Below are 25,735 nucleotides of genomic sequence, written 5' to 3' on the forward strand. Positions count from 1 at the left end.
CCACGCTCGGACCACCAGCGCCCAGGCAGGCACCCAGCTCCCCCCGGGATGGTCCCTGCATGGCTGGCACCGCACAGCCGGCACCACGCACCCAGCACCGCCGGCAGCTGCTCCGGGGGTGGGCAGCCCTGCCAAGGCCATATGCCACGGTTGTCGCCGTACCAAGAACAGGCGCTTCCCGGTCCCTGCGACAGGACACGCTGTTCCCAGCTGGTGAGCCTGGTGAGGGCTCAGGATGTGCTTGAGACTACAAGCTGGGAAGTAAATGTGTGATCCTTTTTTTTGGAGAAACCCCCCCTCAAACAGCAGCAGCTGCTCACCCTGCAGCAGGCGATGCTCCAACAGCTTCCCTGCAACTGTTGCTGGCCCAGGGGGCACGAAGGTGCCTTCAGCTTCGGAAAGAAAGCAGGCAACGCCCTCCCCCCAAGGGACTGGAGGAATCTCTCTTGTACCATCTAACACAGGTTTCGGCTGGGAAGAAGCCTCGTGTAGCAGAGCACCGCATCTAATTCCTATAGCACACAGCAAGCTCAGGGCACAGGCAGCAGGAGCTCCCGGACATTGGTCCATGCTCCTCATCCATGGATCCTCCCACTCACCTCTGTGCAGGCTTAATTAAAGAAAAGCTATAACCTCTCAGCAGCAGGCTCTACCCGTTTGACACACTATAAGTGGAAAATTCGGGAGGGATTTGCTTTACTCTCAGAGAGCCTTTGAGTTTCTGGTAAATAAACCCACTATTTTCAGCTCCTTGGCTCCTGCCTCTGCGGGAGGTTTGCCTCCCTTGACTGAATGAGAACGCAGAAGCCGCAGCAGCGAGCAAAGAGCACACCCTCTGACACGCCATCAGCTTTGAAGAAGCTGAGACATCTGCAGAAAAAGAAAAACCCATCAGTGTATTCGAACAAGCAGAGGAAAACACAATTTTTTCAGAGCAGCACAAGGACAATTAGGGAAGGCAAAGCAATGCCATTTAAAATCCTGCAGTGTATTCAAAACTGACCCCAAGGAGGATGAAACGCCCTTTTCTGTTTAAATATTAACACTCACAGCATGAAGGAACAAAAACATTTTAAAAAGAAGAATACAATTGGCAGGGAGAAAAAAGCCCAACCTGCTACTCCAAGGAACATTATACGTGTGTGGGGGGGTGTGTGTGTGTGTGTTGGGATTTCTATGAAACCATTGACATTTTTGATTAATGAGTTTTCTGTGGGTGGTTTATGTAAAGGAGAAGGGTAAGAAACGCAGACATGACTTATTCTCAAGCAAGCTGATGACACTAAAGGCCTCCTGACTCAACACTTCTCCTGACTCAAGAATTCATCTTTTTATTTTCTGCCTTTGCAGACTTCGCTGGATGCAAGAGAAAGCTGTACAATTTGTGAGCTTTGTATCAACAGTGTGCTCTGTTTAGGCTCCAAGGCAACAAAACCGATTTAAAGCCTATCTTGAAACACTTAACTAGAGGTGCTTAAGATAACACCTTAATTCCATATTTAATTTAGTCTAAGATAAGCACAGTGATGAACTGAAGCCCAAATAAACGTCTAGCCATGTACACATATTGAAGATCTCCTATTATAGATGTCATACCACAGGAGGTGAGTTATTAGAGAGACAAAAATCTGTACAGGATGTGTTTAGTGTTTTAAAAAAAGTATAAAATCATGAGGGGAAGCATTTCCTGTAATTCTTCAGGCATCTCTCACCCAGAAACTCAGACTGAGCTTCAATAGCCCACGGCTGATGGCAGTGCTGGCACCATGCTAAAAATCACCCCACCTGTAAAGCCCTCCCAGGGCAACGCTCAGCAGCCGTCCAACAGCACAGAAGTAACTGTCACGTAGTTTAAGGATATTCACTGGGTTGGGTCTGGCTAAGAACTCACGGGGAATATATTTAAATAATTACCAAAACCCGCCACGCATCACTTGGCCTTTTCTCACCTGGTTTCTGACGTGGCCACACTCCTGACACAGCAGCAAGGCCACCAGATGAGCAGAAGCAGCAGCTCCTTCGGAGTCCAATAAGGGGGTTTGTTGGCTCCTAGAAATTTGATGTGGTTGAGGAGGTTAAAACCTTTGGGTGCCTGGAAGGCAGCGATGTGAAAGCTGTGCTCCCAGCACACAGGTGGGTTAACGTCCAGGGGAATGACTCGTTACAAAGAGCTTAAGAAGAATTTTGCATGTCAGCTGTTAGGCACAAAGTGGTATGGAGTGATGTTTAGCACCGACCTTACCAACACCTCCTGGCAGAGAGCAACCCCCATCTGGGAGGGACAAGGGGCTGCCTTCAGAGTCCCCTCTGCATCCCGAAGGAAAAGCCGCATGGCTCGTCCTGGCCAAGCGAAGGAGCCAGAAAAGACTGCTTTTGTGGGCAACTTGCAGCAAGGCACAGAGCTGCACTACAGCAGGTTGCAAGAGACGTCTGAAGATGTATGAATAGGCACTGGGCAGAGCCATCAGAGAATACAATTAAGCTCACTGCAATTAGCCAAACCCCAGGTTTTTTGCAGGCAGGGGCTGGGAACGCTCGTGGAGAGGAGGGGGCATTCACTGCCTGACGTGGTCTGCACCGTGTGTATGAAATGGAGCATCTCATCGCACTCACTCATGTGCAGGTAGCAAAATGGCTTGGAGTAAGCGTGTTTGATGATACAGGTGCTAGGAAATGCTAACAAAGTGTTTTCGAAATAATCCTGCGAGAGAAGGTACCACTAACAACAAGTATTTGCAGGCACTTTTAATTTTGCATTTCTTTAGTTTTCATAAAACTGACCTTTTTCCATGCAATGCAAGCCTAAATATTTGTTATTTGCACTGCAAATGTAAAAAAAATGCACTGAGATTTATAAAAAGTCAGAGTAAAGTGGGGAATGGAAGCAAGAAACCAGCTTAAAAAAAAAAATAAAATCGTTAGTTGTCAGAAAAGCATTAGTAAGAGAAACATCCCAGCAACCTGCCTAACATTCAGGTGGAAAGACCGTGTCTCCAAGACAGTCCTGTTATCCTTTTCTCCACTTTTTTTCCCCATGTTCCCTAAATCCAAACATTCTTAGCCCTTGAGTATAAAAAGAACAAATCTCTAAATGCTGAGGACCACTACAAAACTGGCTTGAGATTTCCACCTATTTGTCAGGAATGCTTGTTCTGTGTTTCCAGTTAGAGGAAACGAAGTTTTGGGTTGGTTTTTTAAAGTGTTTATTCCTGCTCAGACTACATACCCATTTATGAGCCCCACCACAACGCTGCAGCCAGGGTTTCAGCTAGGTACCAGCTTTTTATTCTTGTGTTTGCTTCTGTAAAAATCAGGAAAGATTTCTGCAGAATAGACCCGATTCAATTAGACCTGGCCATCATGGAAAGAATGAGCTTTAATCTTACTTCCTTCACCTCTTACTTAATTCCTTCCCTGTTCACAGTGGATTTCTCTCTTATTCATCCAAATCGGAATTGACAACTTTGCTTTAAATTCAGAGGTGGGCCAGGCTTCTGTTTCCCCCTATGAAGCCCAGCACAGTTCCTGTTTTTTCAGGCCATTTTACCAACACACGTTCTTTGTTCCAGTCATTATCCAGCCTGACCTCCTACAGGGTAACTGGCCAAGTGTTGAAAAGCATCGTCTTTACATAAATTAATCTATTTTCCAACATTCTCATTGCTTTACCTAAAGATCAGCTCATGCTTCAGACGGGCTCCCACGGCTGCAGTTGCTGCTTGTGCCCTGAAAACAAGGTATGATGCTTGTGCTGGTGGTTTCCCCGCTCACTTTTGGTGGCGAGAAAGCGTATTTATCATTCCAAAGGGAAAGGAGAAGTATCAAACCAGAGATTACTGGGTCTTGCTCTGCTCCCATTGTGACCAGACGTTCCAGCAGGCCACCTTCACGGGTTTGCAGATGGTGGGCCCAGATTGAAAACAGTACAAAAGGGCACGTCTTGTCCTCCTGCTGCAAAGGGACAAGCCCCCCTGGAAATGTTACAGCTGAGCCAGGCTGTGAAAACTCAAGACACTTGGGCCAGTTTTGTTTTAAACAGTGTAGCCTTCTCCTAAAAGCAGGTTATAAAAAAAAAGTCACCTGCTTTACAGGTTAACTTGCAGCCACAATTTGATCTCTTGGAAGAAAACCAGTATTAACTAACTTGATCTGAAAAACAGTGGTTCCCAACCATTACGGTTGTAACTGCTGATCCCTTCCGATGCCTGGGATCACACCACATTTACTAACAGATTAAACCGAATTTGTTAGATTTATCGCCAGCTGAAACCTCCCACCTGGCTGTCTCAGGGAATGGCTCCCACTCTCCCAGAACTTCACAATCATACCATTGATTTGTATTTCATAAAATTACCTAATTAGACCATTCTCTGAGCATGTAGAGCCAGCGGAAACAACTTACAGCTTCATGCAAATACAGAAAGATGTCAACTTCCTCGTACGCCCCTGAACAACCCATTCCTTGAGCCAAACCCAAGGTAACGAAGCTTTTAAACTAAGCCCACCAGACTAGGTAGGTACAAGCATTGTCACTGATAAACTCCACTAATCAGAATCAAAAGATACTAAGAGAAAACTCCATTTTACATGGGTCATCTGGGCCCCCCCGACGTGTTTCAGGTCTGAAAGTAAACAAATAAGAAGCACTTAAACCAATGGGTATCCATGGGAAAACTTCATTTTTAGGATAAGGCCACTGAAATGTAAACAGCAGGGCTGGAATTTAAGAGAGGACTCCAGAAGTACGTACCCTGCATAGTTCCATACCTTCTCAGATCCATACTAACCGCAGGAGGAAAAGCGGGTTTGGTTACAGGCACTGAAATGAAGATTCATAAGAAAAAAAACCCCTGGATCTCACTGGAAAATCAAGCATTTCGCATTCGGTGAGGAGAGGAGGAAAAAGCAAAAAAAAACCAGACACTGTGTTGTACTTTTTTGTTTTTATAGAATTTTTACAATATATTTCTCTTCATTTGCATATTTTACCCACATCTGTAGCTTTCTTTTTACATGTTGAACTGAACTGGAATAAATCTAAAGGTCTGATATATTTTAAACAACTGATAAAAATTGCAAAGTAGTAAACCCGTAAGAAAAGAAATTATAAAACTCTCTTTTTTAAGTGTTTAATGAAAGCAAGTCAAATGTGTCGTTAGGAACAATATGGTTTGTTTTAAACACATCATAGGTGATTCAGGCAGGACAACTTTTTTTTTTTTATGTTAGGCACATTTTTTTTCAGCATACCTGTTTTCCAGACAGTTTTATACTATTTAATAATATCATCCGCATCCACTTGGAACCACCGCAGAATTTTCAAAATGTGATTGATCATGAGTATTCATTATTGGTATTCTCTTCCTCTTTCTTTAAAACTATCAGAAGAAAAAAAAAAATAATAATCAGTGTTTCTTGTCTCTTAAAAAATCCGTAATGAATGATTTGAGTTGTAAGGCAGCAACAGATTCAGTGTCAACTCAGGTCACAGTCCTTCAGTTCCATCTAGTGGGTAGAAATTATATTTAGTGGACACTGTTCCTAGACAGTCCCTTCAGGACAAGGTGACTGACTCACAAGGCCAGTTACTGCTGGTAGAGTAAGTGAAGTGGTACACCTAGTAAGGAACACTGGCCACTCCTGTGTCATCCTTGCAGCCTCTTGTCTTCATACAGAAAGCAAAAAGACAGTCCAACGGGAAAAAAAAAAAATAGTACTGTAGAGCCATGACAGCGTCTATGAATGGTTTATTTACAGTCTTCATCCCTGATGTGAAAAAAAGAAAACAAACCTTCTTTGACTAGGGCAGGCAGATCTCAGCAGCATGCCACATGCCTTCGCAAATCAGCCCATTGCATATCCTCGACTGCTTAGCCACGGCTTCACACCGAGGCAGCGAACAGAAAGTCCTACTGCTCAAGAAGAGCAATTTCAAAACGCTCACCTGTCCCATCGACATGACTCCCTAAAGCAGTCTTAAGAATGTCTCATCGTGGTGGAGCAACTCCCTGTTCCCAGAATCTGTCCATGCTATTGGGAAGTGTGAAACAGTTGGTTCCTCTGGGCGCTCTCACCCCCCCCTGCAGCGAGACTGCAAACTCCGACGCGTTACTGGGATGCGGGAACAAAACGATCCATGTGTTAAAGATACACCACAGCTTCGTTAAAGACATGCCACAGCTTGGATAAATCCCTTCCCATCGTGACCTCATTCAGGAAGGAAGCAGGGCTTTAACCTTGCAGCACACTCCAGGAGGGGGTTCAGAGCCCCATCACTCCGCCTCCTTTCAGTCTTCGATAAATTGTACGTTTTTCCTGAATTCTGGCATTCCCATTTGCTAAGAGGACCACTCCATTCCTGAAGGCAACAGCTTCAGCATAGTGCTGCTTGGTCTTCACTTTTAAGTCTTTCAGGCAGAATAAGCACGTCCTGATTCAACCTCATCCCCTGCAGAAGCCATTCACTTGGTACTCACCTGGCTGAACAGAAGTCAAAACACCTTTAACTACAGCACTAGGGGCCATTAAAAAAAAAAAAAAAAGGGGGATGTATTACTGCACGTTTCCCTCTCAGAGGGAGACTGGACCACCCTTAAAAGTTTCTGCCCCAGCTGATAGAGACCATCAATTCAGAGGTCAGCCCCCAAGGCAGTGCTCCCGCGCATGGTGCACGTTGCTGTTTAGGCACGACTCACTTTTTGGACAAGCATGGTCAAAAAGCATATGCCCTTCTGACAGAGCCACTGCCCTTAGACAACCTGCCGTCGGTTACTACTGAAGCTTTTGATTGCCTTTTTTTCATATCCTGATGTTGAGGTGGAGAAGAGAAGAAGAAAATAATCAGCATAAAAAGTGCTCTGAAATCGTATTTGACAAGGGCAGCTCTATATACTGTATAATGGTATACAAAATACACCCCCAAATTCTTCTATGTTCTTTCTAACTCTTTGGAAAGGGAATAACCAGCGTAGTTGAACAGGAAGAAAGCCAATTTATTTCAGCATGGAAAGTCTGCAATTCACTCCGTGATCACCAAGAGTAATGCAGTTATTGCTCTATAAGACTGGATTGATCATTAACCCCCACCCTGAGTGCTGGGAGTCCAGGTTCCCAACATTGCCAAGAAGGACCTCCTAAGCCACTAGTATTGAAATAATTAAAAGAAAAAAGCCTCATGAATGATGTCTTGTAAAGATGTGATCATCGAGAAACAGGCTAGTTCCTCGGTTCTTCATATTACCGCTGCTTTTTGAACGGGGGCCAGCCTTTGCCCTCTGCACTAGAATAATGTACTAGCTAGAATGACACACCAGAGGTAAATTAAGGTAAGAATAGATGATTCTGCTGATTGAATCAGACCAGGAGAAACATTTAACATCTTGCAGGAGGATGCTCTGAAACTGGAATCCTTTAACTGCTATGTGAATCACCCAGAATTTGTCTTACAACCTGCGGTTCAAGTAAGAATTAAAGTCCTTTCCCTTGGGTAGTAGCCTTCAAAGCAAACATGACAGGATTCAAGTGTGGACCATTTCTGCACCAGCCCACCAGATTTGGGTTTGCCTATTTCACTTCAACGATACAGAACAGACACTGCTGATGGCATCACTCAGAGTTCAGCAGTATTTTCAAAGCTGTCACGTTCCATCAATCAAGTTTCCTTGGGAGCAGATGATAGCAATGCAGGGGCCTTCCATGCTCATACTTCAGCTACCTTTCTTTTGCTTCCTCTGAATAAAAAAAAAGTATTGTTCTGTTTACTCTAACATGCTACAATATGTGCATACATAACTGTAGGCGATGCGTGAGTTACTTCAAGATGTGCTTTTTCATTGAAGTGCGCTTTTACTTTTACAAATTCTACATCAAGGTGGAAGGAAGGAAGGCTGCAGAGTGCTCATACACTGAAGCTGAAGGAACTTTTCCTGAACGGAGTTACGATGTTTGTTCCAATGTCCTATGGACAAACTACTCTATCCCATGCACTCCGGCCTGAGCCAGTATTAAACATTCCAGAAACTTGTTGATTTGTTCGGATAGTTAATGGCAAGGCTGATAGCAGCAATGTTTTTCAGGGCCTGGAGGAGACAAGGAAAAACAAAAGTCTCGTCAAAGATTCTCCTCAATCCAAAACTGCAAAGAAATCCTTGTATGAAATGAAACAGAAAGAGATAAATAACCAGCCTGTTTCCACCTGGTTAACTAATTGTCATGCATCCAGGCCGTTTCAGCCAGGCAACTGCATTTCCAGGGGGTTGAAAGACCAGCCCCCTTCCCCACGTCCATGTTTTGGCAGTTGAGTGGCCCGTTTGGTAGAACAGATACGGCTGAGAACACCTGACAGCCCCTTTGTGGCACATCGACTGCTCAAGCAGAACAGCATTTCTGCATAGTTCATGGCCAAATTTCAGAGGCCCTGTCATGGTATCGTAAAGCCCAAGTACATGCGTATCTATTTGATAAAACTCCACTGGGCAATCCGAAGTTATTCATTGTCTCTGCCAGAAAAATAGCACAACCCCCCCCATCGCCGGGGTCGTGCAATTTTATTACCTGTGCTGTGCAGCGATGAAGATGATCTTCAGTATTTAAGGCAAGCAAATACTCCTGTATAGATCCAAGCTCCTGCAGCCAGAAAGCATTCTATGAACACCAACGTTTCTACCAAAGGTATCACCCTACTAATTAACTTGAAAATGCTGATCATTACAGCAGTTCCCAAGAACCAAAGCTATCAGAACTGCACACAAGACTCTCCTGGACTAGAACAGTTTGTGACCACGGAGATCAGTTCATTACAGGCTGTTCATATGTAGCGTTCCAAATCAACTCACGGAAAACCACATTCAAATACCTTTAAATTAATTATTAAACCAGCACTCCTCTCAGAATAAAGAGTGGCTTTACGGCCTACTGCCTTAATTGCACAAGGAAGAGTCACAACTATTATTACTTAAGGCCCCAGGATGGATAAGCAAACAGCATGCCCCTCTATTAGAATTTGCTACCAGACTCCACAAGAGAAAGTTGTTTACGTTTCTGAAGCATTTTATGTTTCTAAAACTGATGAACTTCACCAGGACAAAGGAAAAGTGCATTTAATTTGATGCTGCACTACATATCATTCCCAGCTGGGGAGAGAAGGGATAGGAACTGAGGAACTGCTTACAGTAACTCTGTTTTCTGTAACGAAGAAGAGTTCTGCAAGTGCACGATGAAGAGGAAGGAGAATACCAGGCTTCGTCATGTCATGACACAAGTTGTTTTCCATATGGGTAAAAAGCTGCCAAAGTGGCTTCAACAGCGTGAGGTCACAGTCCCTGGGGGGAAAAAAAGAAAAAGAAAAAGTGATTTAAATGAAATAGTGAGTAATCATGGTCTTACGCCTGTTTCTGGGAGGGGGCAGGGGGGGAAACCCAAACAAATTTAAGAGAACAAACCCATAGTTTTGACAGATGTGTAAACAAAGGGAGAAACACAAGTAGTATTTAAAAATCTAATTTCAGTCAGGTGTTTCAGCACAATGAATTCCATTCTGAATCTGTGAAGTGAGAAAACCTCATACCCATGAACAGATCTAAATAATTTTTCTAAAACTGAGTGGCCTCCTGAAATGAGAACTTTAAAATAGCTATATATATCGCTGTGCTAAATGCTCTAGCTCCACTGCTGGAAATTATACAATACCGAACTACAGCACTGAGCAGGCAATACCCTTGTATAGGGCAGACAGACAAAAAATTACATATAGCTCGACAAACAACTTCAACCCTGCCTCCTTCTTACTCCTGAGTTAAAGCTGGCTAACCCAAATGTCACTCATCATACAGATAGCATGACAAATATTGTTCAGTAGGGGACAGGGGAGACGGGGGAAACAATTTCAGAACCTACCATCTGATTAGCTAAGAAAAATATTTAATGTTATAAGCACAACAGAGACGTGATCTTTTAGCAATTACATTTATTGTCCACATGACAAAGGCATTTTCTGATGAAAAAACTCAATGGAACTTGGGGAAAAACAAACAAACAAAAAAACCCCACCACAAATCTGTGACTACAAGTAATACCAAAATCAGTTTTTCAGACTTGGATGCAGATCAGTGTATCTCAAATCTACACAGAGTCAAGCAACGAGTTTACGTACACTACATGTGAATATACTTTTTGACACTTTAACGAAGCGAGCTAGTAGAATGCTGTTGTATTCGTGATTTTGCTTTTCCTGAACTGAAGGGACATAACAGAGATAAGTGTCAGCATTCCAGCACTGTTGTCTTTTGTTTCCAGCATTTCTACTGAATGAATGTGACTATACACATTTGCAAAACACTATAAAAGCTCAACATTTTCTTAAGAAACACCCATGCCATACATACTTAAGCATTAGCCCATATATCCCTTCTAAAACTCAATTAGAGGCTTAGCGGTACAACTAAAAATAATAAAAGTTATTTACTTTACAGAGAATCAGTTCATCATTTCACCAGTTTATTATTCCACCTTCACCTTAATTCTGAAGTACAACTAATACAAACAACACAGTTCTAAAAAATTAATTTCTAGAAAATTAACTGGAATCTATTTTTTGTTCTGTTTCAGGGTGATTTTTTCTTTACAACATTCGAATTAATTGGACCTTTTTTAAAAGCCAAGAAGGAAGAGAAAATTTAAAAAAAAAACCCACGCACAAACTCCCTTATAATAAATTTCTGCTATTGAGGCACTGTGAATTGTATCTGAAAGGCAAATTAAGAATACCTACTTCAAATCGTGGCTTTCTGGCTTCAAAATAATATTAGCTTAAGTCACTTTTTCTTCTCTGGCCCTTTTCCTTTTAGTGCATGACACAGAGCAGTGCACTTACCTCTGGGCGCTGCACTGCACTATCTTCAAGAGCAAATGGATAGCCTTCAAACGCTGGTGCCCGGTCTGACGGCACGCTACCCCGACCTGCCATTCCCAGATTTTGGCCAGTGGGAGGTGAGGAACTACCCTTTCTTCAGACAGCATCTGCTTTAGAATTTCAAATCCTGGGGGGCAGGGGGGGGGGAAGGAAAAAAAAAAAAAAAAAAGTCAAACAGCTGTTATTTTTGTAGGGCCCCATTCTGTTCAGATACTTAGTTTTCTCTTCTCCATATACTAAGTATTGGTCTGGCAAACAAGAAATAAATTAACCAAAAAACAAACAACCCCCCACCCCGCAAATAAACTAAAAAAAAAAATAAAATCTGGGATAATCATAGATTAAATCCTGACATCACAAGCCTTTTCTGGGGAACAACTTAGACAAAAATTACAAAGATTCTTACCTGAAATTAAAGTTTTGCCTAAACAAGGCAAACAAAACACTGGTTCTCACTATTATGTGATATGCAGTAAAGTTTTGCTGGTTGCAAATCATTCACCACCCTCAATTTCATTAAAATATTTAAACTCTGAAAGAAACTAAGAAAACCTTTTCTGCTATATATAGAAATTAGATCCAGAACCAACCTATTTTAAAGGAGAGCTACTTTTCAAAACACAATTGCATTGATTTCTTTTCCAATTACAGCACCTTGCAGCATTTCCTAAATCCTGCACGTAATTACTGTCATATAGTGAGACTTTGACTACAACTAACCATTTTATAATTGCTATCTCCAAGTGCCGGCGAAGATTTGGTATTTCTAGCACAAAGTCACAGTAAGTAAGAGACATTAGTCCAGTTTTGACTTGAACAAAACCAATCACATCGTTGCCAGAATATTGGAGAAAGCAAATTCTAAGCCAAAAAAACCCAGGGATAACCACAAGTCTGTCAAAATCTGGCAAAATAATTCCAGAAAGTCCTTTCCAATACATTCTGTGCAGCGCTTACCTGTCTGGAACCTTCCAAGATGACCTGCTGTCACTGTAAACTTATAACCCCACTCAGTGTTACTCATGTCAGAAGTAAATCGGTAGTAGAGTGTGTCTCCTGCGTACAAGGGAAGTAAGAAAATCCACATTACTACCTTCTAAGTCACTTATGCTATCACATATACCATCAATTGAAAAGATGTCATAAATTAATCCTAGATATCGTCATTCAAGAGGTGATCTATTACTTTTTGGTAATTACAAAACGCACAGAGCAGCATGATAAACAGGAGGCTGAAGCAAAACGCAGAATGGTTTCCACTGTGTAAAGATACAAGGATAATGTCTCTTACATTTTTGTCAACTACACAGAAGTTAAAGAAACTCTGTACTGTACACAGTTAAACTTCACTTTTCCAACTGTGTTCCCAATCTGTTATGATTTATGAAAAGAGAACCTCTAAACAAGCAGCCAAGTTCACAGTCCATTAAACAAAAGGTTAAAAAAAACGTTGAAGTGAAGTTGCGATGCTTTTACATGTCAGAAAATTAAGTTGCACACTTTTACTCCAGGGAACAAAACCGTTAACCACTTAGAAGGGGAAGAACGATCAAAAGGTTCAATCATTTCACAATCAGGCAGTGGAACATTCAAGAAGTTTATGTCATTGTAGCATCTACAGCTTCACAGAGATGAACACTGGTAGCTAGCTGTAACACCAAACAAGACAACCTTACCTATCGTGCTCTGTAATATTAGATCTGGTTAAAACTTAAACTTTCCTCCTGTTCCATGAAAAATCCTATCACCCTGGCACAAGTTTTCATTGGGAAGCAGATTTTTCAGTTTCAGGAAGAACAATGTTGAAAACATTTTTAGGATTAAAAAAATAATTTTTAAAAAAAAGAGTATCTAAAACTCTGTTCCCCTTTTCATCACAAAATGGAGCCATTGCTCTCTCCTACTCCTAAGAGTCTTGAGAAAGCCCTGCCATCAAACGAAAAGCCCAGAAGCCTTCAAATGCCTGGTTGCAGCTAAAGCCTGCTGAGTGGAAATCAAAAGCCTTCACCCAGACAGCTTTGGCTGGAAATGAAGTTTGACAAGGTGAAACTCCAAGTTGCACAGCCAACTCTGCTCCAAAACAATGGATCTCAAAGTTCAGTTTCTTGGCAAACCTCCGCAACTATTCGGGAGGAAAAGGAAGACAGAAGTCCATAAAAAATCCAAAATATTTCTGCAAAGCACGCATTTGTTTCTAAATAGCGCCTTGTAACCCAAACTGCTTTGCTAAGAAAGTTCTTCAATCTATTTACAGCTACTGACAGTGCTCGCAGTGAAAAGCTTCCTGCAATGCCACGGTGCTCAGTGGGTTAAAACAGCTTAAAAGCAGCATGGGATCATGCAGCCCTTCAGCTCACCGGCATTAGCTACTGTGTTATCAAAACTGAGCTTAGAGACTACAGACTGGGGTCGTCAGTCAAATGACTGATTTTTTTTCAGCTATGCTCGGTGGCAATAACCGGAGACAAGGCATTGGCACACAATGTTTGCTCCGAGCACTAGTATAGCACAGAGACAAAAGATAAGCCTATCTTTCTTTTTTCCTTTTTTTTTTAATAAAAATGTGCTTCCTGTGGAAAGTAAGACAAGGCAGAAACAACGTAAGTGAATATTGTGCAGAACACGGACTGTGTTGGAACAGAATCAAGATCAAAATTTGTTTCCAGTAGCTAAGTGCATGCTTTGACTGGGGTGTGGAAAAAAAGGTCAAGTAGCAGAACAACAGATAAGCCTACTTTTAAGAAACAAATGCAAGACGTCAGAACAAACAGATTGGGACAAGAAAAGGTTTATTTTTTTCCCCACACACATCTCAGGAACATCCGCATTTAACTCTCCTCTTTCAGTACTTTCAGGAGTCCCAGATATCCGCAATACTCTATACATTCGCACTGTGAAATGCCGCATACTCACCTGGAAGCTCGAAATCATTCCATTTCTGTGGAGACCCACTGAAGCTGTGCCGATCCTGCTGGAAATCACTGCTGCTGGACATGAGCAACTCATCACAGCCTTCTTCTGTATTACACTGAGAGTCAAATTTGATTGAGAGGTAGATAGCACCGGGAATGTGAACTTTATCCTGAGAAATAAACATATGCTCTTTGTATGCTGTAATACTCTATTATCAAGTGGCTGCTTAACTTTCACCATACAAACAAGGGAGATACAACAAATATTACAGCATCTCCACAGGAAAAAAACCTCTATCGTATTTTTATGCAGCATTGATTTAACCAACGTAAAGCATGGCCTATTGCTTATATTAACTGTTAAGCATGCAAAATTAATTATCAGCTATGCTTTGGTTTTCTTAAAAGCAGTAATGTTGCTGATACCGATCTCGCTGCCAGAAGCTAAAGGCTTATATGCATTTTAAAAACAAAAATCAGAAGGGTCAGATCTGCAGGGAAATTAAAATCCCAAGTCTGCCCAGAGGCAATAATTACTTACCAAACTATATTAGAAAAACGCTTTCAAACAACACCAAGAAAAAGAAATCAGAAGCTGTTTGTGTCAGGAGAAAATAGTCTAGTATGAGAAATACAAGAAAAAAAAAAAAAAAAAAGACTCCGCTCCTAGCTTTTGTCAAATAGCACAAGGAAGTAACAAACCAAGCAAAACAGACCTTTGGATGAAAGGGTAGAAATATTTGCTCATTAAGGCCCAGAAACAATTTAAGAGTATGATCTGATTCAAACACATGCATCGTAAAAGCATTTAAGTGATGCACTTTTCTTTGAATTAGGACATTAAAGTGCCTTACTGGACACATTTCTTTACAGGGAAAGGCCTCAGTGATCTGGCATCAGTCTTTTCAAAAGCAAGACTGAACAGATACTTCACAGGTGCTTCGAGCACAGAAGCCCCACAGGCTGAGACTTCTGCTCCAACCACCTTGATGTTTGTCAACAAATCTTCAAGTCATGCAAATCCACTGCCCTGCACTACACGTATTACCTCACCTCAAAATTAGTATTGTTGTTATAAGGATGTTTAGATTCACGCATCTGGACTGCCATTCCGGGTTCCTCCATGAACTGGCAAGCTGTCAGTGCCATTGTGCCTAGCATGCTCTCGTTGCACCCATGCAGTACTTTCTGCAGAATCTGGGGAGAAGCAACATGTGACATAAGTGTAATTTGCCATCAAAACAACATTTACACGTGTGCATGCTGATGACTGACATGAGTCATTTCTAGCGACACAACATTTCAGAAGAGAGACTCAAGCTGCAAGAAACAAGACAAATTTACAAATGATGTTTACAACTGTCATCTCTGTAAGTGCAGAAGACTTTACTCTGTCCTCTGCTCCCGATCTTTCAGTCTTTATCTGATAAAAAAATGCGACAGCTATTAGATACATCTCTTTCCACAAATGCTAGAATCAAGGCTAATCCATAAAATAATTAACAGTACACTACAGCTGTAAACAAGGAAGATAAACAATTTTGTTAACATACTTCTACACCTACAGGTTTTGATCGACTAGAAATGTCATGTTTTAGCCTTCAAAGTGTACAACTCCATGCATAAGAAGGAATAATTAAGTGGCAGTTAAGTGGCTGCAGTGTTTGAAAGCACTAGGTGCAAGAGCTGGGTCTTTAAAAATACAAATAAATGTGTTTTCTTATTTTTCAAAAGTGCACAAAAGCTCTCATCAGGAGTCCTGCTACTCCAGGCCCTTTCCAGGAGCAACCTATATAGCAACCTATTCCATCTCTTCACCAGCAATTTTCTAACTACTCATATAAAACGTAACACTAGCTCACACCAAAAGGCTCATCTCCAAGTCAGCCAAAACTTGATTTCTTGGGGAAAAGGAATTTACAAAACCAAAAGGCACTACGTAGCATAGTTTCCTGAACAAGTTCTTTGCCTCCACACACTTGCAGAATAGCCTAAGACAAAGGCTCCACTTCTGTATTTAATATTCCTTTAACAGATTTTCATTCTATCAGTTCATCCTGTCATTTTCTGAACCTATATAAACACCCTGCAGCAACAATTTCAATGGCATACTCTGTCAAGAACCAGTTCTTTTGGTTTGTTTTGGACCTGCCACTTATTACCGTAATCTGACCCTCCTTTGTTTTCTTACTGGGACGGTCAGTGAATAACACTTGCTGTTAACTTTCGTATGCCGCTTACTGTTTTAAAACTACAGAGAAAGTGAACAGATTTATTTTTTTTTTATTACTACTCCTCTCTTGATGCCCCCCACAAGGCAAAGATCCAGGATGAAGAAAACTAGTTGGTTCCTCGTATTCAAGTTATTTCATGGCTACAATAATTTCTGCCGCTCTTCTCCAGACCTCTTCCAGTTGTACTGCAACTTCTTAATTTATTTATTTTTTTTTTAATGAGATGAGGTAGTCAGGTCACATGCTGTAGTCCAGATGACAGCATGCTATTGGTTCAGCAGCATACCAACGCCTTCTGTTTTATTTCTGATTCCTTCTTTGAAGAGTCCCAGCACTTGATTTGCTTCGACCACTGTGAAGCATCGAGCTCACATTTTCATTACAACACTTTTCTTATAATTCCAAGATCACTTCCACCACAGTAACAGTCAGCTCATCAATGGAGTAGCAGGCATTAGAATACACACATTGAGAGCTAACAAAAAGCAGCTGTACAAAACAGGCTGCCTATTTCACCTATTTCTCTATAAGATTTATTTTTTCATATAGCTCTTTCAGAACTGAAAGAGTTGTCTCCATGGAGCTGTTTTTTCCATTTTCTGTTAACAAAATCGGTACATTAAGACACTGACAGATTCCAACCGCTTTTTCAGAACTAATTTAAATTCTGGAGTTTTAATTTAGTTTAAAAAAGGAACTGCAAGTATTTTTGTTAAGAGTCTCGTGGCACGTGGGCATGTAGGCACAGGGTTTGTTCACACGTATAAGTGAAATCCACTTACTTTTTCCCATAACTGCTTCTCCTCCAGCTGCATAAGCATGTCCAGTATGTATGTCATATGAGCTGGGCCGCTAAGATCTAGGATTTCCTCATTTATTGCCACATCATCTGGCCACTCAGCTAACAAAGATGCCAGCACATGCCTGGCATAAAGAACAGCAGTTGCCTCATTCACACGATACAGGTAATCCCTCACGGCCTTTTTACTTCTAGAGTCCAGCTCCTTGTGTAGGAGTATTGAACTCTTAGTGCGACGTTGCTTGGCATAACTAAGCTGCAGATCACTCTCCGTGTTGGTTATCAGTTTCTGGGCGACTGGATTGGTTTCTTCTGTTGCTTTATCGCACAGTGCAGGCTTTGACTGCCAAAAAAAAAGAAATGCAAGTTTGAAAATAGGCTCTCAACAATTTACTTCCTTATGTTTGGATATCTGACCAGCCCATCAGACTGCAAGCTGAATTTACAAAGGAATTTGTCTTTTGCATACTGAAAAATGAGATGCATCCAAGAACAGAGAAGTGTTCTCTCTCACACACCTACAGGGACAGAATTCCTCAAAAAGACCGTTTATGTCAACAGACTTCCCTATGCACTGATGCATTCATTCATGACTGTGCACACGAGCAGAAACAGCAGAATTCTAACCAGAAGCATTACTTTAAGCTGACCCACAAAGGTAAAGCAACAAAAATGCCATGCTACGTGTGACACAGGGTGAGGCAATTTGGGAGGGACCTTCGGAGATAGTTTGGGCCAAATCTGACTTAAAGCTGAGTCAACTTCACAACTAAAGCTTTGTCCAGCTAAGCTTGGAGAATTTCTGGGGTAGATATTTCACAGCCTCTGTATAAGCTGTTGTAAGGCCTAATTTTTTTTTTCTTATATTTATGCGAAACTACTTCAGAAAGCCCCTGATCCACTTTGCTACGCAACTGATAAGACAACCGTGCTGGTGATACACACAGGCCCAGGAATCAGCACCCAAAATAAAGCAAAGAGCTGTAGGACCACGCCATTGAATGCAAAACCTAAAGCTTGCAAGCGTGGTGTTCACTTTACAAGACAAATTCATAGTTTCCTTGTTCTGTTGGAATTACTGTAAGATAACAATAATATGCCCAAACAGTAACACTGCATAAGCTTACGGTAATGAGCTACAATCTCTCTTGTTTAAAGAGAAAAAGTTACAATGTGCAATCATAATTTGTTCCCCTGACCTGAGAATCAAGTTCTCTCCCTTACTTAAGAAATTACAAGAAGTATTTGCTTCTCATTGTACCTGCTCATTCATTTTGACATAAACCTTTAACAACACATTATGTCAAAAAAAATTAAAAATATCAGGTTTGAAGTTACAAAACAAACATGAAGTTACTCAATGCCTGAATGAATTATTTCACAGCTGCTCCTTTTTGTGGAGATGTACATACCAAACATGGCAAGATGATCATATCTGTATCTACTGCTTTTGAACTCTGCTCCTCCAACCTCAAGCGCTTGCTGGGTTGCCATTTCTGAGCCAGTGTTCGGATCCTCTCATCTGTTGTAATTACATCTCCATCAAACCTTAAAAGAGACAAAAGAAAAAAAAAAACAAACAAGACTGGTGTTTCAAAAGTAATGCAAACTACATTAGTACCATTAAATGCAAATTAAATCTTTCCACCTTCTGTTTTAATAAGATTCATTAAATTCTGCCTATTTCTATTATGTTAACTAACTTCCCTGTTTCAACAAGTCAAAAAGTTGTAAATGTTATAAAATCACTCAGCTCTGCAAGAACATGGTGGCTCCACAACATGCTTTGATTACTAGAAGCTACATGTAAGCTCTCCACTCTGCCTCACTAGAATAATTTAGAAACATAGTAGATCTTCATAGGGGAGTTATCATATTGAAAAGAATGTGCAACGTATTTCAGAAGATGGGGACTCGTTTCTACACATACAACTTTGTAGGAGTTTATTTCCTTACTTTTTCACACATGAAAAAAACAAATGGTATCCTCTGAACAAATTCTATTCAGCACCTATTAGATTTTAGGTTACCACTCACATCTAGTCATTTTGGGTTTCTGCTGGACCCAGACTTTCACATACCTCTCTTGAACTTCCAGGAAAAAAGAATCTGTTCTTTTCATTTGCAACTCATACATGGCTCGCAGAATATGGAGAGGTGCGTTAAGTGCATCATGTGTCATCTGAGCAAGGAGACAAAAAAACCCACAAACCAAAAACACATAAAATAAAACTCAAAAAGATGACATTACAGGGGAAATAGAAATCTGAATTTCTTTAAGGGCAACCTAGGTATTATTTTGCCACTTCTCATATAGGTAGATAATTAATGAACTTAATATCTGGATTAGTAAAAATGAAAAGGAATTTAGCAAAAATCTTTATTGCAATTTTGTAGTGTTCATTACTGTAGCTCTAGTTTATTTCCTTTAGAAAATGAGGCACTGAAATCATAGACCCATATTCTGTAAATTTACAAGAAAACCAGCCATATAAACTACCAAATATTTTATACAACTAGCAAATTCACAGTAACTTCAAAGGAAGTAAAGTTATGTTCAAGTACCAAGAAGCATATTTTGGTGGCTTCATCCAAACCCTCCAGAGGATCAAGTTTGTTCTGCTCTAAATCAACAGGACCAACAAAGAGTTGCTCCACATCTTGATCCTGCTCCCTTTCTTCCAGTTCAGTATCTTCACGTTCAGCCAGGGAACTGATCTCTTTCTTTGAGGAATACAGCATTATTGACAAAATCTACATAGAAAAAAAAGGTAGCATATGGTGTGACGGCTGTAGATATTATTAGCGTATCAGCAATCAACATTTTGTAAGAACATTATAAGACTTGGACGGTGTTTAACACATGCTATTCTAAAGAGAAGCAGCACCTAATAAAAAAAAAAAAAAAGACAAAAAACCAACCCCAAACCACAAAACTCAAACCATTTCCCATCTTGCAAATGGGTTACACCTTCCAGGCTGCTACAAAGGCAATTTAAGTGATTAGCCGGAAGTGTAAAAAAAAAATTGAGAAAATAATTATTTTGAGACTAATTATTTTTTAAATTGAAGAACGCAACTGAGTTCTGAGTAGGTGATTAATGCCTCATCTTGCAAATTTCAAATATACAAAATAGATTATGATTAATTAATAACAGCTCCTGCTTTAAAGAAGTCATAAGGAAGACTACACAATTATAATGGACAGAGGATGGCAGATCTAGGGGTACAGTTAGGTGAACGTTTCTATAAAGACTAATTAGAAATACTCTTGAGACTTTCTTCACAAAAGGGAAGTGCAGTGCCATATTCATACCACTGCGTGAAGCCTGATGTTTTAAAAAAAACGTAACTTTTCTTACCTCTAAGTCTCTGAGAAGCCAGGTCTTACTGAAGCCAGTTCCTTTGCTACATTTCTTCACGAGAAGCTTGAGTAAACCGGACTGAAGAAAGGCAGCTTGGATCTCCTTAAAGCCATGAATCTACACACAGAGACACAACTAAGTAAAAGGGGAACATTGCAACACAGTGCTTGCAAGGCCTTACCCACAGGGCCTCGGATAAATTTCCTGCCCAGATGAATTACATTGGGAGTGTTTTTCTTTCATTTTCCTAAAAAAAAAAAATCCCAAAATCCAAATCCCCACTTCAAATATCTTAAGAGTATCATCTATGACACACACAAAGTAGTAATTGGATATCTGTTTTGCCCGGATAGCCCAAAAAAAATACAGATTCCCTCTTCAAATACTTCCAAGAGTAAGAAAAGGGGCAGTAAAGTGTTATCCCTATAAATTTCTTCTTCAGCTTTCACCAACGGTCAGCTCCCACAGAGGAAAAGCGATTCCAGTTTCAGCTCAGACTCATGCCTGCTATTTAAAGCCCAGCGAGGTCTCCAGCCCCCTACAGAGAGGGGATGAAAGGAGCCAGCTGAAGGAGAAACCAACTTGTGTCAGATCCCCCAGTGTGCCTAGTCAATACCCAAGTTCCTGTAGCACAAGGTACAATATAAACTTGTATTTATCTACTACATTCTACGTGTCAGGCAAAAGATACCTTCAGTGTTCTGTAAAGCCCCTTTAGAGCGAGTGACAAGACCCAAGTGGCTTCCACTGCCTCAGCATAGCTGCTGTCCATGCTGGTTTGCAGGAGGTGTGTGGCTATAAGAACGAAGTGCTGGAGGTACTGTCTCAGCTGGGTCTGGCAATCGCTGCCTTCTGGTCCGCATTTCTGAATCAACTGGTAGTCTTTCACTACAAGAAATAAAAAACACGATTTACTAGTTTCATCTTGAAATGTCGCAAAATCATCTCTTACCAGTAGATGTGAGTAGGCTGAGACATGAACACTATCCATGATGCACAAAGTACATTCTAACAATGGCCTTGTACTAAAATTATCTCAGATTCATCGAATAGTCAAGAAATTATTTCATTTTTCAGGACAAGCTAAAAAACCCCCAGGTAACTTCTGGCAACAGACATAACAGCACAGCATACAAAGCAATGCATGCTGTATTTTACAATTAAAATGGAAAAAATTCTGACCTGCAATTGATATGATGAAATAAATCTTGCTGATCTTACTGTTTAAAATGTAAACAGTAACAAAGAAACAAAAAAGCTTTTCTATCCAAATCCTTCTTCATTATCAAAAAGCAGTTTATCCTGTTGGTTTTTCCAGGTGTCTTCTAAACTATTTCAATAGTCAAATCTTAGGACAACCTTTGCTTTATTAACTTCACAATATTAGGTCATGTACGACAAAGCTGAAAGCCCCCGCTCTTAGAAACCCAACTGATTTGTTACACGTTAAATACTTAGCTTGACTTAACTTTTAAACAAGGTGAAATACAGGAAGAAGATTCTCTCTGGTACAACGAATAGGGCTCAGGAAGCAGCATTTAGCTCTGGGGTTTTGTTGTTTTCTGGTGGGTTTGGCATTTGTTTGGTTTTAATACCCTTTAGCCAACACACCCTACCAATGTGCCCTAGAATGGATTATTTTTAAAATATCCAGACACATTCTCTGGAGTTTACACTATTTCATGCTGTACAGCTTTTTAGTTTTTCTTTAAAATTTTAGGAGTATCCAAATTGTTTTGAAAAGTTCTTCCAGACAGGAGGAAAGCAGAGAAGATAGACTCCTGACACATGATTAAAGAAGTTTGGCCTGTCCTTATGGCATGCTTTTTTACAGGAGCAGGAAAAAACAGCCAACACAGCATCATTTCTGAAGCAATCAATCGATAGCAGGTATGGTTGCGTTTGTTCTTGATCTTCACCTGCTAGCACGTAAGCACATCTTGACCACAGTGGAAACAAGCACTTCATAAAAAACTTTTCTGGAGCAACAAAATGGACTATCTCCAAAACATTCAGGTTTCGAGTACCTCTCCTTTATACAGCAGCACCTAACTACTCGGAGGCAGCATGTATATTTTTAAAATCTGCAATTCTTTTAAAACATTAAGCACATGTTTGTAAAGGGTAAGACACAAGCGATAACTAAATCTCAAACCAGAAACAACTGCTTAATCAAAAGCCTGTTTCTGAGAGTTCTCAATTAATAAAATGGTCTCAACAGTTTCCTAAATCCTTTTCTGAATAAAAAAATATGCTAGATTTTTAAACAGAAAACAAATCTCTGTAACGTTTAATGGCAGAAGCTTCACAATTTGATTTAACCTACAAGCAGACTGTCAGGTAACTTAACAAATAATGGAATTCAACCTCTGCAGACCTGGACAAAGCGATCTAGTTAAAATATGCTTTTGGCTATCCATTAAAAACTGGAAGGAAATACTCTGTGATTCTTTGATAAAATAAAAATGTCACAGAACCTGTTTTTCTCTTTCGGGTTTTGATGTCTACTACAACTGCCCTGTTTTTCTCAGTGAAATGCTTCAAGATGATCACATTATGAGGCTCATTAGCATTATCCATGTACACAGAACGAGTCCCCATACACAGCACCTGAAATTGCAGCAAAATACTCAGTTATGATTGGAATATTTATAAATATACAGTCATCTCTTATATTGGTTACATTTGCTTATATTGGTATTGTATTTTTTAGCTGAACCATCTGTTTGCTGCCAGGTATTTGCTGATCTTTAAAAAACAGCAGTTCACTTCTATATAAAAAAACACCTAAACCCACCAGCTTAACGTTACATAGGCAATATATCAGAGTTACAACTATCAAGAGTGAGATTGGATTGTTTTGCTTGTATAAAAAGCCCTTTTTGTTACTCAACCGTACTAAGCTGGTTTTCTCAGAATAGTTATAAGTAGCACTCAAAGAAATGCAAGGCAAAACCAGCTGCGTTATTTGTCACTAGATAAACATTAATCGTGCACAAGTGGAAAGATGTGAACTCTGACATACACCGTGTTTGGACAGTTTATAAGGGATGTCCCCAATTGATGAAATCTGTAGCATTTAGAAATAGAAACCTACAAGCTCTAACCAATTTTGTTTCCTTTAGTATTGACAGGCCACTTACCTCAGGAAACCCAACCAGCACCAACAAGGTGAAGATATTCGTGTGCTTTAGCTGGAAGGGCAGTTGCTTAATGCAATGGTCAGTGAAAGCAGCGATCACATTATGCCACTGCGCAGAAGAGTTCAAAGATCGAAGAATATCTGCCATGGAGCTTGCCCAGTCCAGACCTACACGACTGGAAAGCAAGAGCAGTCAGTAAGTATATTAGGAGGGCTGACTACAGACTTACCCGAAACTACTTTTCCTGAAGACAGTGTATTACTTCACAGCTATAGCTTTAATATCACTATACAACCGTTTTTCCTACTAGTTGAAGTTTTCATATCAGCTGACACATGAATTCTGTTTCGGATTTTATCGCTACAGCATAAATACCGCTCTGTTTTCTTAGGGGGTTTACAGTTCCAATTAAAGTGTCCCTGAGCATCGTTACCTTTAACTCCTCATTTTAGTTTAGAGCTCAGAAGGTTTTCTTGACACAACAGCAAGTGTTTTATTTCTTTCATACGTGACCACCTGCTCACCCTCTGTGGACTACACAAATAACGTAGACACTGGCCTCCTTGCTCTGAAGTTAGTCTTTGAGAAAACCCTTTCCCCATAGCTGATCCTCTGGATATTCTCTCTTTAAATTTCATATGCTTTTGTATTTGTTTAAGACCCTTCCCTGTGAAGCACAGCTACAATGAGAAATAACCCTATCATATTGTAACAGGCATGACATTAATCTTAGAATGCTTGAGAGCTTTCTCAAGATCTTCAAAACCAAATATCTGCCCTGCCCCTCCTTGCTGGTTCCAGTGCAACTTTACTAATACAAAAAATATCTTGCTAATACTTTTACAGAAAAGGCCCAGATCCAGAACTGAGCACTGGTGCTAGTTACCACATGACACACTCTCCTCCCTTGCCAAGTTACACAAGAGATATGTAAATCAACAGGACAGAATTCAAGTCACACAATAAATATAGGACTGTATTTTGAGTTTCCTTGAAGTTTCCAAACCTTACTTCTTCCACTACAACATGCTACGTAGGAAAGCAAACCACCCTGCAACAGCTAGCCTTCTTTCGGAAGGAAATTCAGAGATTCTCACTGCAACAAGGGCTGCAGGTGCTAAGCCCTTTCCATGATCAGGGTACAGGCTTAATTGATTTTCTATTAAAAAGCCTCTATCCATGAGGCACACGTGAAACAAAATCAGCATCAGTCAACAGAGAGCAACTAATAGGTTTAAAGTAAAAAGCACCTGTCTAAACACACAGCTCCCAGACTGAACAGAAGATGAGTTGTCTTCCAGCCTTCTGGCACTGTAGACCCATCTCCCGCAGCAAACAAATTATGTTTGGTTGAAAGGACTTTAGCCACCGCAGCATCCACTTCTGCAGGCATAAGCCTCAGGATTAACTGGCCCAGGAGTCCCAGCGTTAAATGATAAGTTTCATTTAAGTGGCCAGCATTTGAGATTACAACCTGAAACATCAGTGGCAGTATTTGTTCCAGGTTAAGCAAAGACATTGTGGAGCCCTACAGAAAAAGAAAAATCTCAGTAAGGCAGGGAAAGAAAACACGACTTTTGGTCAAAGTCACAGCACATACAAAAGATTTTGTTCTAATGCTTTTTCTAAGGGGACAAAAGGAAGTGAGACACTAGGCTCCTACTGCAGTTGTTGACCTGTTAAGCTGACCTGACACATAAACCCTAAATAGATGATGTAAACTTTGCAGGTGTTGAACAGCTAAGATAGACTGCTTTAAAGGTAAAATTCCTTTCCCTCTCCCCCCACCCAGGAGCCAGCCCTTACATTCTTAGTAATGTGAAATGCCTTAAGACATTCTGATCTGCATTTTATAACGTTAGCAGCAAGAACCCATCTCCCACCTTTAATTCACTATGAATTTTATTCATGTTATTTGTGACACCGAGAAAGCTACACAGATTGAAAGTAAAAAGAACTAACTGATTTGAAAGGTGGTAACATTGCTGCCAGCAATCCTAGAATCCTCTTCTGAGAGCATTCAGCAAAAACTTGTTCCTGGCTAGGTATTAAAACCTTCTCTGCTTGCTTTTGGGTTGAATCTTCCGAGAGGTAGTCATCTGCTTTTTAAATTAAAACAAAAGAAGAAAATCCAAAAAATGATATGAAAAATAAAAGAAGTGACAGCTTATAATTACATTCTAAGGATAAAAAAACGATTAAAAAAATTGTGTTAAAATTTGAAAAGCAAGTCTTTATAAAATTGTATAAAAGATAAAGGGATTTACACCTTTATTAAAAACATATAAAGGACAGTACAACAGACAGATTCATTTAACTATCATAAGTCTTACAATACTCATCTTTAGTAGAACAAGACACTTACTATCTGGT

General features: G+C 40.4%; 1 protein-coding gene across 4 annotated transcripts in view; it reads right to left on the reverse strand.

The window, feature by feature from the left end:
* Window positions 1-4,926: 4,926 nt before the first annotated feature.
* Window positions 4,927-25,735, reverse strand: part of ZZEF1 (zinc finger ZZ-type and EF-hand domain containing 1) — a 60,576-nt gene continuing 39,767 nt past the window's right edge. For 2 of the 4 annotated variants that reach the window (XM_056336750.1, XM_056336732.1), the window contains exons 39-55: window positions 25,325-25,464; window positions 24,613-24,890; window positions 23,363-23,537; window positions 22,697-22,829; window positions 20,911-21,107; window positions 20,217-20,336; window positions 19,420-19,608; window positions 18,936-19,036; window positions 18,267-18,402; window positions 16,838-17,197; window positions 14,875-15,018; window positions 13,823-13,991; window positions 11,867-11,965; window positions 10,871-11,036; window positions 9,170-9,320; window positions 8,554-8,625; window positions 4,927-8,078 (exon numbers count right to left, since the gene is read on the reverse strand). In XM_056336750.1, the coding sequence (XP_056192725.1) occupies window positions 8,004-8,078; window positions 8,554-8,625; window positions 9,170-9,320; window positions 10,871-11,036; window positions 11,867-11,965; window positions 13,823-13,991; window positions 14,875-15,018; window positions 16,838-17,197; window positions 18,267-18,402; window positions 18,936-19,036; window positions 19,420-19,608; window positions 20,217-20,336; window positions 20,911-21,107; window positions 22,697-22,829; window positions 23,363-23,537; window positions 24,613-24,890; window positions 25,325-25,464 (2,705 nt within the window). In that variant the 3' untranslated portion in view covers window positions 4,927-8,003. The remainder of the gene's footprint in view (window positions 8,079-8,553; window positions 8,626-9,169; window positions 9,321-10,870; window positions 11,037-11,866; window positions 11,966-13,822; window positions 13,992-14,874; window positions 15,019-16,837; window positions 17,198-18,266; window positions 18,403-18,935; window positions 19,037-19,419; window positions 19,609-20,216; window positions 20,337-20,910; window positions 21,108-22,696; window positions 22,830-23,362; window positions 23,538-24,612; window positions 24,891-25,324; window positions 25,465-25,735) is intronic. The other 2 variants (XR_008821515.1, XM_056336743.1) reach the window with 2 other exon arrangements.

Source organism: Falco biarmicus, chromosome 1 (assembly GCF_023638135.1).
Source record: "Falco biarmicus isolate bFalBia1 chromosome 1, bFalBia1.pri, whole genome shotgun sequence".
Taxonomy (NCBI): Eukaryota; Metazoa; Chordata; class Aves; order Falconiformes; family Falconidae; genus Falco; species Falco biarmicus.